We start from the raw sequence: 15212 nt of genomic DNA on the forward strand, positions 1-15212 counted from the left end.
GTGTGTGTGTGTGTGTGTGTGTGTGTGTGTGTGTGTGTGTGTGTGTGCGCGCGCGTGCGTGTTTGCCCCTAAGGCTTTATCTTTCCGAACTTCATCCCCTCTCCGCAGCCTACCTAACCCAGTCCGACAAAGTCCGGAGCTTTCATTCCCCCTACTCACTGCCCAGGAGGTCATTAAAAACAAACAAACAAACAAACAAAAACCCAACAACAAACAAACCTGGGGGGGAAAGTGGACTAGTAGCCTTATCCCTTATCCCAGCAATGTGCTGGGCATTCTCAAAAAAGCCAGATTAGGCTTTGGTCTACAAGCTTCTGGTAGCTCTGCTTAGAAAAGAGCCTCGCTAGGGCAAAAGGCCCGAAGAGAGGTTAGGGTGGAGTGGGCAGTACAACCAATTGGCCATGGCCTGGTGTAGAATTGCTGAGTATGCTGATGGAGCCTCCGTTCCCTTCTTATTTCACTCCTCCTCAGGAGAGGAACGGGCAACATATAGGATTCGAACCTCCTGTTGAGTGAGTCTTCAAGACTGGTTAACTTGGAAGCCACTTTTAGTCTAGAATGACTTCGAAGAAAAGCAGAAGCTGGAATCTCTTCCATCCCAGGTCAGAGGAGGATGTACAACACATCAAAAGGATGTATGTATGTGTGCGTATATATATGCATATATATATATATACATACTTGGGGGAGGGGGAGTCGAGGAGAAGGAGGGGGAGTGGTGGAGGGAGGGAATCTAGATGGAGGGGAGCGGCTGAACAGGCAGGGAGAAAAGAGCACTGCATAGCCTTTGCCTATTCTGACACTACCCAAGCTAGCTGCTTTTGCGCCCCCAACAGAGCCCTACTCCAGATCCCATCCCATCCCCCCAACCTTTGGCAAGTAACGCTGCCCTCCGGGCATTGATACCCAGCCTCTGGCTAGGCATAAAAAAAGGCACCAACATCTCTCCCCCTGAGGATCTAGATAAGGAATGCCCCTCCCACCCCCACAAACAGCAGAGATACCCCCTCCCCTTCCTTTTGTCTCCTAAGGAATAAGTGGAATACACTACACTACACTATACACACACACACACTTACACACTCATACACACACTCACACCCCTTTTCCTGCTCTCAAATCTTAGAGACTAGGGGAGGGGGGAGCTTAGAGAATAACCGGAGAGAACTTGGCATCTGGAACCCACCGTGTCCGCCTCTCAAGGAAGCAGGTGACCTGTAGATAGCAATAGGCACTGAATGATGTTTGCTGCTGCCATGGAAATGGTGGATGTGGTGCGCTCCCAAACTGGATGCCCCCCACGCCACTCCTAGGAGGCCGCTGAGGGTAAGAGGAACTATCCAAAGCAGAGCAAGGCGCCCCCCCGCGCCGCCGCCGCCACCGCCACCGCCACCACCACCGCCGCCGCCACCGCCGCCGCCGCCGCCGCCGCCGCCACCGCTGCTGCCGGGGAACCCCAGCTCCGAGCTGCACTTGAGCATCCTCTGGTACATGGCTAGGCGCTGGGAGAGGTGCAGCCGCAGCGGGAGGCAAACTTTGGCTACCGGGGGAAAGGGGCGGCCCAGGGTGCGGGGAGCGGGGGGGTGGGCGAAGAGGCAGCGCCTCACACACACCGAGTGCCGGCAGCCTCACCGCACCAGGGCACCCATCCTTTCCCTCCGGACAGTCTTCTCCCGAGCCTGGAGTCCGTGGCGCCTTCCACCCAAAACAATCCGAAACATAGTCAAGGTGAATCCAGCTTGTGTGGGACTGGTCCGAAAAGGTAACCCCGGGCAAGAAATACCACACACCCAGGGGCTGGTCCCAGCTTTCCAGGGCTCCAGGTTCTCAATACTCCCAAATAGTTTAGGGTGTGTGCATGAGTGTGCGGGGATTTTTTTTTTTGGGGGGGGGGGGAGGAGAGAAGAAGGATGTTAAAGAACCTCCAAGAAGTCCCCCCCTTCTAAATGACATCCATACTCCAAGAATCCACTAGATATCCAGCCGTTCAGCATTTTGAATGTGGACAAGAGAGGCCACTTCGCCGGCCAAAGCTCCTTTAAGGGGTGAAGAAAAAGCCCATCAAATTGATCCTCCTCTTCCCTCCATTCAGCTTCAGCCGGTTCGCCTTGCTCGCACAGGCAATCTCTGGGCAGCCAGCTCACCACGGGCGAAGGCTGCGATAATCAGACTGCTCCCAATGCAATCTCAGTGGTCTGACTATTGACAGTAATACCCGACGATGTTTTCCGACAGAATAGTGCACCCTTCTGAAAGAAGTAGGGAGGGAAAAGGAAAGAGAGAGAGGAAGAGAAAGAGAGAGAGAGAAGAACCAGAAGAAGAAGAAACACACACATACACACACACACACACACACACACACACATACACACGCTTCCGAAGAGAAGGGGCTCTATGCAAATCTGCAGTCTCCAAACAGCAAATCACCGAAGCTCGGATGCAATGCAGAGGACGAGCCTATGTTAAAGAGGGAGGCTGAGTCTAGCTGCCCACAAAAATCGCCCAGATTTCGCTCTGACTTTAATTCTCTACATATCAAAGGGACACGTGTACACCGTTAGGGGGAACACCTAAGAAAGCAACTCTGCCTCTTCTGCAGGTGATCTCTCCTTCCAAATTAAGGCGGTAAAAGGCCCCATTCCCCTACCTCGGTGGTTCAGATGTACCACTGTCTTGAGAGCTCACTGACATCTTCAAAAGGAATGAATTCCGCTCTTTTTATTGGACGAAACTTGTTCTACCAGGTGTTCAAACCCAATCTGCTAAATATGGCTTGACACTATCTACTCAAGCATCAGTTTTGATGATCTGGTAATTACACACATTATTCATAACAAAGAGTTCTCCGTTACCACTGATCATGTTGAGCCACAGCATCATAGCTCATAAACAGCAGTAAAAATGCAAGGAATTAAAAAAAATAATTAGGAGATAAACGATAAGTGAATTCGGCTCTGAAGAGATGGGAGAGGAGAGAACGGGAGAAAGAGAAATAAGGGCAGGGGCGGGACACAGACAAATACAAAATGATATCCCCTTAAGAACTCACCACTGGTATGCTATTGTATGGGGGAGATGGGGTTGTCCTTATACTCCAGGTCATAATGAGAAATGGCATCAAGGGAATGCTAAGACTCCCAAGTAAAGCAGGAAATTGACAACCTGAATTATTATTTATTGAACAAAAAGTAGCATCTTGAGGTATACTAAAAAGAGTAATTAACTTGAAAGTGAAAAAGACCTGGGTTTTTCGTCCATGACATTCCCCTTGCTGCCACTTAATGACAATACTTTTAAGCCTCAGTCTTCTTATCAGGGAAATGGGAATAGTTCTTACACTCTCCACCTTATAGGTTTATCCTAAAGAGTAAATGAGATAACCATGTGAATGTTACTTGGAAGGATGATAAAGATAATCGCTCAAAGAATTGGAAAAGTTGAAGGACTACCACCCTAAAGCTACCATTCTAAATCTGGTTTTGCATGGTTAAGGATACTGAATGGATTTCTTTTCCGGAACAGATGGCTCATGATTTAATTGGGAGGAGGGAAGAACAACAAGAACATAGGTCAGTATGAGGTACAATAAAGAGTTTCAATATGTGTTGATTGATGGTGGTTTTAAGTTTCCTGTGGTTTGATATATTTTTAAGACCTCTTCTGAAAAATAAATGAGAATAGTTTGATCAATAATTACCTGTATATGTAATATTTCCTCACAAATGTGTATCCTAAAGCTCAATTCAAATATGTTTTTTGAATTTAATTGAAAAAAAACTCCAATTGTAAATAATTATACAGACTTATATCCTAGAAAATAAATAATAAAATTCTTTCCTGAAGAAATGAATCAACTCAATCAGTCACCTACATCTTAAATTGTAGTTGGATATATTGCTACCTTGCATGTAGGGAAATCTGTAGGGAAGTTTAAAAACTTCACATGCACTTGGCAAGGACCATGTATCATGACTAATTTTGAATGAGACATGTCAACTGTACAACTGCTGTGCATTAGGTAGTGTTTAGGTAGAAAACACCTTCATCTATAAAATCTCTTTTTTATACAGTCTTTCCTCAAAGATCTCACCCAATCTTACAGTTTCAGCTATGACTTCTGCAGGAATAATTCTGAAATCATTATTTTTCAATCCACACCTCTTCCCCTAAACTTCTATCTAATATTTCCATTCCCTTCTTTTTTTTGTGAGCATTCCCATGGAAGCACAAGAATATCAGTCATGAATAACTCAAATAGAGCTTTAAGGGTTACAAAGTGAAGTCTTCATAACAACCACTTTAGGTAGGCAGTTCAAATATTTTCTCCATTTTTACACACAAACACATACACTCACACACATACACTGGCCTGTCATTCTTAGTTAACTTCTAATCCCTATGTATAATATTTTTAAGACCTCATTGGACACCTTCCTCAGGATAGAAAGAACTGATGGAACTGGTGTATGCTCATGAACCAGCCCTATATATATATAGACTGTCCATGGAAATGTAATTGATATGGGCAAATAGGCATTCTTCATTCATTTGATTCTTCCTGTGTGAATAGCCAAACTCTTGAATACGTATAGAGTTTATCTAGCAAGTTTTTACATTTTCCAAGGTTTGGTAAAACTTCCTCCAAATTTTTTTCCCATGTCTCATCATGTCATAGAAGTGACCTTGTATTTTCAAAGGCTATGCCAGCAGGGTCCAAGCTCCAGAAGATTCTAACATGTTAGAAAAGCTTTGAGTATGATCCTACAATCACACTGAGTCTGCTTTCTAAGGACTAAACCAGAAAATATAGGCTGTCTACCTGGTGACTAAATCTTAAGGATGGCAACCATGAAAAAAAGTGAAAGCTCTTTAGTTTATAAAAAAAAATAAATAAAGGCAGCAAGAGGCTTATAAAGGAAAAGAGGAAAGGGAAATAGAAGAAAGGTTGTATGTTCAAAGTTCTTATTTCCAAGTCTCTCATTTTATAGTGTGGTATGATGAGAAGAGCACACAAGACCCAGGTTCTGGGTCACACTTTACAGTTAGTTAGCCCTGTGACTTTGGGCAAATTGCAAAGCCTCTGAGAATCGGATTCTATGTCTATCAAGTGAAAAAATATTTCCCCTACCCCTTACAATCATAGACTTTGAGAATTGGAAGTGACCTCAGAAATAATTTTACTCAATGCACACCTGAAACTCCAATCACTTTTATAGTATGTCTAGCAACAGTTAACCAGCTGTTGCTTGAACACCTCCAACTGAATGGGGAGTTGTGACCACATGAGTAAGTTCATCCCATTTTTGGATAGTTCTAATGGTTATGAAGTTTCTCTCTACCCCCATCTACTGAGACAAAACTTATCTTTCTGATTTGATCTGCACTCTGCATTCATACAGAATATAGGTTTTCTTATCAAAACCCTTCAAATACTTCAAAACGCCTATTATGTGTCCCATGAGTCTTCTCTTCACCAGGCTAAATGGTCATTTTTTCTATAACCTAGTTCCCAGGGTTTTTTTTTTCTATCTTGGTCATCTTCTTTTTAAAATGTGGCACCTAGAACTAAATACTATATTGAAAAAAGTGGTCTGACAAGAAAAAAGGGAATACAGCTAACCCATCACCATCCTTGTCCTAGACTTTTATCAACAACTTGAGATCCTATCAGCTTTTTTTTGGCAGTAATATCACAATCAATCAAGAGGCATTAATTAAATAGTATCAATCAATCAACATGACTTTATTAAGTACATAATATGTATCCCCAGAGCCAGACGTTGGGGTTACAAATATGTGCCAGGTTCATGTATATTGAACTTGCAATCTATTTAAACCTTCCTTGTCTTTCTCATGTGACTTTTTATGTCCCTATTTTTAACTTTGTGTAGTTTATTTTTTTAACCCAAATTAAGAACTTTACATCATTATTTTATTTTATTTTTTGCTTTTTTGGAAGAGGGAAGTCAGGGAAATTGGGGTTAAGTGACTCACCCAAGGTCACATGGCTACTAAGTATTAAGTGTCTGAGGTCACATTTGAACTCAGGTCCTCCTGACTCCAGAATCAATGCTCTCTTCTCTGTGCCACCTAGCAGCCCCAACTTTACATCATTATTAAATTTCATTAAAATATTATGAGACAAGACTTGTCAAAAGATCCAAGTTCAAATCCTAGCCTTTCACTCACTGGCTTTGTAACTTTAATAAACAACAATTAGAATTTATATAGTGCTTGAAGGTTTTGCAAGGCCCTTCACAAATTTTATCTCATATTATCTTCACAAACATCCCTGGGAGGTAGGTGCTATTATTATCTCTGTCTTACACATGAGGAAACTGAGGAAGACAGGAGTTGAATGACTTGGCCCTCCACTATCAGCCTCTTACTGTTGTATAAGAGTAGCAGATAATAAGCATGATAGTAAGGCCACAAGCAGTCACCTTCAAATTCTCAAACTAGAAGTATTGAAAGCCTAATCTGAACTTGGTACTTCTTGACCCCAAATCCAACATTCTATCCATTGCACCATCTAGCTTTCTAGCTGACTGTAAGCAAGTCCCTTTAGCAATTGGGGACCTCCCTGCCTTTAACTGTAATAAAAGGGGATGGTATTAGATGATTTCTAAGATATCTTTTAGCTCAAACAATGTGTGATCCTGGTTTGAGTCTCAGGATTGCCACTAATTATCTGTATGAACTTAGGCATATTATTTCATCTCTACACTTAAAATGGGGATTTTACATCTTGTACTATTAACCACATAGAATTGTTTGCTAGAAACAAATAAGTTGACTTATAGAAATCACTTCATAAGTGTTACTGTGATTATTATTGTTATTTTCCCCAATTCAATTAAAAATTCATTGAGCATCCTTTATGTGCAAGGTACTTTGGGTTCTAGGATTTGAAGAGGAAAGACAAAAACAAAATGGTTCTTACCCCAGGGATCCCAGGAGAATTTTAATGGGAAAAGGGTATCGTATATGCACTGCTAAGTATAAAAAAAAGAAAGAAAATAAAGTGATTGGGGTAAAAGGTCAACGAGGAGGGAGAAAGTAAGAACTACTAAGGGGAGAAGGGAAGGCTCTTGAAAGAAAGCCACCGCTTAAGCAGGCTCTGGACAAAAGAGAGGGAATATGAAAGGTAGAGATGATGACAGCATATACGCTAAATCTAAGGGAGAGCTTAGAAGAAGGCACACAGGTAAGATGGCCCAAGGAGTGATGGAGACAGCTATTAATGGATAGAAAATAGAGTATTCAGTCAGTTCAGTCAGTCCTCTTCCAGTCATGTCTGACTCTGTGATTCCATTTGGGTGTTTTCTTGGCAGAGATATTGGAGTGGTTTGCCATTTCCTTCTCCAGCTCATTTTACAGATGAGGAAACTGAGGTAAACAGGGTTAAGTGACTTAACCAGGGTCTCACAGCTAGTAACTGTCTGAGACTGGATTTGAACTTAAATTTTCCTAACTCCATGCTTGGCATTCTATCTACTGGGTCACCTAGATGCCCCAACAGAGATTGTATACAGAGGAAATTAATCTAGGAAAGTAAGTTGAGTCCTTTTTTCACATTTTTTCAGGGAGCTTGTATTTTTTTCTACAGTCAATAGGGAACCCCTGCAAGGTTTTATTTAAGCAGGGAATATAATGGGAAATATGGACAGATTTCACTCATTAGAGCATTATCATCTATACCACATGTACTAACCACATATAATCATTCAATGTCCTCTCACTGGTTCACATATGTTAATCTTATCTCCAAAATTAGTCTGTAAATTCCAGAAGCCAGGGATAATGACTTCTTCTGTATCTATCCACGTGGCAGGAGTTACCCAAAGTAGACACTAATCATATATACCCCTTCCTTTGTTAGCAAGAATAAATTATTTGGATTCCTGGAGGCTGAATCATTAGATAGAACACAAGAGTTGAATGTGGGAAAAAGTGGGGAGGAAAATCAAATGTGAGGAGTTATGGTATCCAGGAAGAAGTCTGTAAAGGGGGAGGCAATATAGGGAAAGGAGGATGGCAAAGGGGAATGGTGGAAAGAAGAGAGAATATATGGAGAGACAAAAGAGGACAAGTCATCTTTAATTATTTTTTTTTTGTGCTTGTGCTCGCCAAACCAACCCTACTGTCTCAAGAAACAGGATGGCTGTCAGACAGACACTTCCAACCTTTTCATGTTTTTCTTAAGCTTAATTGGGAATCCTTACAGCTCAGTGCTAAGCTTTTTAAATAGAAAAGTAGGCATTAAAAGCAGCAGAGGGGAAGCATTATTAAAACCCACAGGCAGCACCAAATTTTTTAAAATTAAAAATGAAGAAGGTGTCAGAATTACATTTTGCATTTCTTCTGGTGTCAGCATAATAGGGGGAAAAAGCCTAAGCAAGTTCAAAGTGTCTGTATATTTTGGCTTTTGAGATGGGAGGGCAGGAATGCCTCAGAAGTAGCTACTCTGGGGCCTTGGGAGCTGTGAAATTCAGAAAACCTTGAATCTGGAATATGGGTGGAACCCAGAGGCACCTATCCTCAGAGGGAAGGTTGAGCATAATAATAATAATAATAATTTTTAAAAGATCTTGCAAAGAACTTTGAAAGACTTGAGAATTTTCATCTATACAATGACTAATCATAATTCCCAAGGATCCATGATGAAACTTTCTTGATATACTTCCTGATGGAATCAGGTTATAAGATACCTATATATTATTACCTATATATTTTTGGAAATGGACAATGAAGGAATTAGTTTTACTTAACTATGTATATTTGCTTCAAGGGGCTTTCATTTAATCATTTTTCAAGTATGGGGGAGGTATGTGGGAAGGGTAGGAAATAGATTATTTTAAATGAAAATTAATAAATACATACACACATGTATGTATATAAGCATTGGATCCATTTCAATAGGGCTTGTATGATCTCTTTTAGAAGTATAGTTTGGTCAATTGCTTTCCTGTCTGGGTCAGCATCATTTTCTAGTGCCACTATAGCAATGACTAGTCTTGCAATTAAGGCTTTTCAACTATAACACAGACCTACAGTATGAAGTGCAATGGTATTGGCCAATAATTACTCCAAATATCAGATCTCTCAAATGTTTCTATTATATTGTGGGGGAAATTAGGTGGTACAAGTGGATAAAGTACTGGCCCTGGGAGTCAGAAATACCTGAGTTCAAATATAGTCTCAGACACATATTAGCTGTGTGACCCTGGACAAGTCACTTAACCCTGTTTACTTCAGTTTCTTCATCTATAAGATGAGTGGGAGAAGGAAATGGCAAACCATTCTTGTATCTATGCCAAGAAAACCGCAAATGGGGTCATGAAGAGTAAGAAGTGACTAAATCAACAAAATAACAATTACTAGATTATAAACTCTATCTAAAAGATCAAAGCTGAGTTCCAGTGGAAGAATTATCTCCTCTACAGTGTAAGAGTGGCATCTAGAGAAAGAGCTGGGCATGGAATCAGGAATAACTAAATTCAGATCTGGCCTTTGAAACATAAGAGCTGCATGGCCCTAGGCAAATCACTCAACCTCTGCCTGCTTCAGTTTCCTCAGCTATAAAATGGGAATAATAACAACACCTAACTCACAGAGTTCTTGTGAGAATGAGACAAAAAGCAGTTAGCACAGTCTCTAGCCTATAGAAGGCCCTTAATAAATGCTCATTCCCTTCCCTTTTCCTCTCCAGTTACTTTTAAGAGAACGCAAGAATCAATGTCCTCATAAGTCAGACTTTAGCAAAGTATGGACTCTGTGGGTTATATCTTTGAAATTTAATTTCTTTTCACGTTTTACTCAATATTTTGTGGTTAACCATTATGATCTGTAACATGAAACATTTCCCCCCTCACGTCCTTCACTAAAAATTGCGTAATGATGCACTGGGCTTTTTGTTTTTGTTTTCCATTTTTTATCAGAGTACAGGCATATGTGCTTTGAGAAAAAAGTTCTGGTGATAACAGAAACCTAGTCTCCTTACCTTATCCCCAAATTAGGTTGAATCCTTGATATTCTCTTTGACCTAGGGATCATGAACCAATAAGTTTTATTCTGTGAACTCCATGATGGCAAGTGTTCTGGGTTGGGATTTTTCTTGAATACTCTTCTTTCATAAACATTTGTTGATTGAAATGAAATTGAACTATTTCCAGTGTTTCACCTAAGCTCTCCCATTGTGCTATTAAATTCTGGTTTGGGACCCCAAGGCAAAATTCTATAAATCTGGGCTTTTCTTTTTACTGAAATCTCAAGCTCAGTTCATCTTTTTTTTTTTATTAACTATTAAAAGAGTTTGCCGAATATAGTTCTAACAAACTCACTTATAAAGTGGGATAAAGGGAGAGGCAAGAGGCAGAGGGGTCCTAGAATAAAAGTGTGACAAGTCCTATTCTAAATATAAAATTAAACTAATTCAGATTTCTGTTCATTAGAAGGTGAAAGGGAAAGGGAAACAGTCAATCATGGAACATTTATTGTGCAAGGTAAAGGGGATGTTCCTCTTGTGAACCCCTAAAACCATTTCTGGGCACTATTTGGAAAGTAGCAATCCTGTATATGACTTCTTCTTCATCACTGACCTGAGCACCTCTGTCCATGTTGTATACTTTGTTTTTGTTAACTGAGCAAATAGAGTTGATTATCTGACCCATAGGCCCATATTTGCAGAGATGATTTCATATTCTTCACCCCTTACATCTAGGCCGTGATCAAGCCTTATTTTTGCTATGCAACAGCCTCTCACTTTGACCCTGTTTTTCCATTTCAACTATAAAAACATCTGGTCCAGACTCTGCTAATTCTATCCTAAATCACCTCTTCATTAGGCCCTCTGCTGTCAACCTCTTACTGTTTGATTGTATAAGAGCAGCAGATAACAAGCATGATAGTAAGGCCACATCACAGTCCCCTTCAAATTCTTAATTCTCCATGGGTTCAAGAATAAGTTCACCCCTATTCACCCCACACCTCCTAACTGGCTTTATGTGCCACCACGCAACAGTGAATTCCCTTTCACTGCTCCAACTTACCACTCCTACTGCTGAGTTTCCTCTTCCTCTCTTCTCTATTTAATGAAACAGTTATTCCTTTTCCTTTTAGTCTTTTGTTATTTCAAACTTAGCTCAAAATCTTTTTCCTCAAATAAGTCCTCTCCTCATTAGACCAGAACCAACCTACCTTTCATTTCTCTCAGAGAATTGCAATGCCATTTGATTCCAGATAGTGGGGCAGACATTCTGGAAGTGTGGAAACACCCACCAGCAAGCAGATTATAACTAGCCTATAAATTAGTAGCATCATGGGACATGACCCGAGGCTCAAAGAGATTTAGTGATTTGCCCAAGTTAACAAAGACAGTTAAGGACAAGATTTGAATGTAAGTTTTCCAAGCTCTAAATCTAACAATCTATTCACATTACTTCTAGCAAGGTTACTATACACATTATTGAGAGTATACCTATCCTTTATCACTCTCCTTGAGTCTCTTTGCTACCACTTCACTGTACTCTCTACCTGCCCCCTCACAGACAGACACATATATTAAGGCCATTTAGACCAGAAACATCAATAAACCCAAAATGTAGATACCCCAAATTATTTTAGACACAGTCAGATGATAATGCCACCATAAAGAAGGGACAAATGGTATATTGATCCTGTGCCCAAGGAGTGGTATTTACTGGCAGAGAAAAAAATGTAGCTTTTATAATAATGTAATTGTTATTATAGTTAAAGCTGATTAAACACAGAATTTGAGAGTTGGAAGGGATCTCAAAGGCCATCTAGTCCAACTCAGATGAAGGGAATCTATACTGTAACATACTTGTCAGGCGGTCATCCAACCTCTGCCTGCAGACCTCCAAGGAGGGGGAATCCATTTCTTCTCCAGGGAACCCATTCCACTTTTGGACAACTCTGTGTTTGTTAGGAAGCTTTTCCAGATATCAAGCTTAAATGTGCTTCTTTGTTACTTCTACACATTTTATCAATGGATGGAAGCCTACTGGGCTCAAAGGGAACAACTCTAATCCCCGCCCCCCCCCAACATGATAATCCTTCAAAATACTTGAAGTAAGGGATCAAGCCCCACCAGAAACCCCCTACTGCCAGTATTCTCTTCTCTATGCACAGTTCTTTCAACCAATTTCAAAATCCTATGAGCTTAAGGACCTTAATCATCCTGGTTATAGAACAATGGCCCAGTACAGTGGGACTATCACCTTCCGAATTCTGGAAGCTATTTTTCTCTTGATTCATCTTAAGAGTAAATTAACTTTCTTTGCATTTCTTTTCATTTCACTGCTGACATATGGAGGTTTCAGGTAAATAACTCCTTTCCCCTCCCTGCCCCCCTGCTTTAGTCCCAATCTTTCTCAGAATAACTATTAGCTAACCTAGCCTTTCACATTCTATATTTATGAAGTTAATTTTTTTTTTTGGTACCAAAGCAGAACACTTTACATTTATCCCTATTGAGTTCTATCAAATTAGATTTAACCCATTGTTTTAGTCTATCAGGATCCTTTTGTATCCTAATTCTGTCATTCAAAGTATTAGCATTCCCTCCCAGTTCTGTGTCATCTGCAAAATCATGAGCGTGCCATACGTGTCTTTATCCAAGTCACTGATGAAAAGGCTTAATTTAACAGCCCAGAGTCAAGCAGAGATCTTTGGGACACATCACCATATACCTTCTGCCTGATCCTGAACCATTAGCAACTACTTTTTGAGTCAGGTCATCCAACCAGTTCTGAATTTGTCTGAGAATATTATTTTCTAATCAATATTTCTTCATGTCTTCCATAAGAATAGTGGAAGATACTATTTGCCTTCCCAAAACCTAGATAAGCTCTATCCCCAACATTCAGTTCTTCCCCTAGTTTAGTAATCTTATCTAAAGTGGAGATTTAGTTAGTTTAGTTGGATCTATTCTTAGTAAAACTGCATCAACTTGCTGTAATCACTACTTCTTTTTCTAGGTGTCTGCCAACAAAGTCTTTAATGATGCATTTTTGAATTGTCACATGAATGGAAATTGAGTTAACTTGCCTATAGCTTGTACATTCTCTTCTCAGTCTGATACATCTCTCATCTCATGAGGCCTCTTCTATTTTCTCTGATCTTTCCTCTATCACTGACAGTGGCTCAGCATTCCTTTTACTGCTAATCCTATGCACCCCAAATAGGCAAAAAAAAATAGAACCAAGCACCTTACCCCTGCCAGGTCCTGAAGTGCCTGGTTCCAATCTAAACCAACATCAGCTATAGGAAAGATTGATACCAGAAGTTGAATATATTCTTATTGAATTGAACAGTGACATTTTGAAAGTATTCTGTGGCCGACACCCTCATTCAGGGTTGTGGGGAGTGTGTGTGTGTGTGTGTGTGTGTGTGTGTGTGTGTGTGTGTACTTGTTAGGAAGGACTATGAGGCAGTTTGGTGACTGGTGTCTGGTATAATGAATGCCTTGGAGTTTGGAGTTAGGAGGACTTGGTTTCACATGGTTGGCTGTATGACCCTGCAATCACTTAATCTCTCAATACTCTAGGCAAGTCTCTAAGGCTATGAAGGTGCAGAGCAGTTGCTAATCTCTATTGATAGAAATACCTGGAGATCCCAATGCTGAAGAAATCAAAGCTCCAGAAAAAAAGGAATAAAGGTAGATATTAATGTATTACGAAGAGAGCTGTCTATTTTAGATATTGTCCAACCTTGGCTTTAGTTTTCATCTCAGTTGGGGAAATTTGTAGGTAGTCCTGAATTTGGGTGTTAAGTGAACTTAGACAAAAGAGGAAGACATGAAAGAGTTTGGAAATGGACGAGTCCATAAAATGGCCCACAGTGTCATAAAAGTACCTCCATTTTTGCACTGGCCTAGAGATTGGTACAACAGAAAAAGTCTAGTTGGGAAATCAGAAGATCTGGGTTTGGATCCTAGCTCTGAAATTTACCAGCTGTTGCTTTCACTTTCTGATCCACAGTTTTATAATCCTTTCAATGTGAATAATAATGAGCCTACCTACTTCACAGGGTTGTTTTGAATTAATTTGCAAAGTAATTAAATTACTTTGTAAACCTGAAGGTGTTATATAAAGTTGACTTACTATTACTGTTTGAAATCACAACTAGTCCAATGATTTTTGCTCATTACCAACACCATTATTCTACTTTATGCATATCTCCAACAAGATTATCTTTAAAAAATAACAAAACAACTTTATTAAACAAAGATTTTGCTAAATGCCAAGTCTGTATCCGGTAAGCCACTAATACTATTTCTAAAATAAAACAAAACTTTTCCATGTATCTAGATATCCTGTTTCTATACCTTCCGATTCAGAGAATTTTAGTTTGAACACTAAATTAAATGATTATAAAGAATAATGGAAGCTATTATCATGTTTTCCCTACTCATGTCTTAAGTATAGTCAAAAAAGATCAGTGTCTTTCTTATACTTTATAAAGAAAATTTACTATGAAACTTAAGGTGCTCACTGCCAGGGTATATTGCAGAGCAAATGTTTATAGCCAGCTTATAAATCCCTGAAAATGGGGGATTATAATGGAAATACTGACAGCATCTTAACTATAACAGTGCAAATAATATTACTATAACAAAACTTATAATCTCATATATTTGCTATGGGATTGATGGAGATTTGATTACAGGTCCCAGATAACCTTTCAGTGATTCAATTCAAATGGCATAATTATTCCATATTCTTCAAATTCCTAAACATGTTTTTCAAATGGAGCAGCATATGATCCCAAATATTTATTCTGAAAGGACAGACACAATTTTTCCTTTACTTGTATAAGATATATTTGACCTCTGAGGCATTTGAAAAAATCATTAATCAGTTTTTTTTTGTTACTGTGTACCTTTTTTTATATGTGTGAAAGAGTTACTTTTCCCCTAGATCTTCTCAGATATATTGCCAAGATGATTCCCCCAGAGAACCATGTGTTTATCTTGACAGGTGTTAGTGAGATCTGTGGATCTCTGAGGAATTATTCCTGGTTGTGTTGAGGTACAGTAGAAAACATTAACTCTGCAAACTAATGAACTTACCTTATTGCATTCTAAATAAAATAAACCACACAGTGAGTAGGATTAATCTACTAATGTCTTCCTAATGAAGCTTTCATTAGGCATATGGTGTGGTCTTCAATATCTAATGCATGCCAGG

General features: G+C 39.8%; 1 protein-coding gene across 15 annotated transcripts in view; it reads right to left on the reverse strand.

Annotated features, from left to right (window-relative positions):
* Positions 1-15212, reverse strand: part of NRXN1 (neurexin 1) — a 1464789-nt gene that overhangs the window by 559423 nt on the left and 890154 nt on the right. The window contains exon 1 of one of the 15 annotated variants that reach the window (XM_069071689.1): positions 1187-2628. The exons of 11 other annotated variants lie outside the window; for them this stretch is intronic. In XM_069071689.1, the coding sequence (XP_068927790.1) occupies positions 1187-1493 (307 nt within the window). In that variant the 5' untranslated portion in view covers positions 1494-2628. Of the gene's footprint in view, positions 1-1186; positions 2629-15212 lie in introns of those variants that run through there. 3 more of the 15 variants (XM_069071688.1, XM_069071687.1, XM_069071686.1) reach the window with 3 other exon arrangements.

Source organism: Petaurus breviceps, unplaced genomic scaffold (genome assembly GCF_028583685.1).
Source record: "Petaurus breviceps papuanus isolate PSGF00001 unplaced genomic scaffold, PetGlider_PUasm1.0 90842, whole genome shotgun sequence".
NCBI lineage: Eukaryota > Metazoa > Chordata > Mammalia > Diprotodontia > Petauridae > Petaurus > Petaurus breviceps.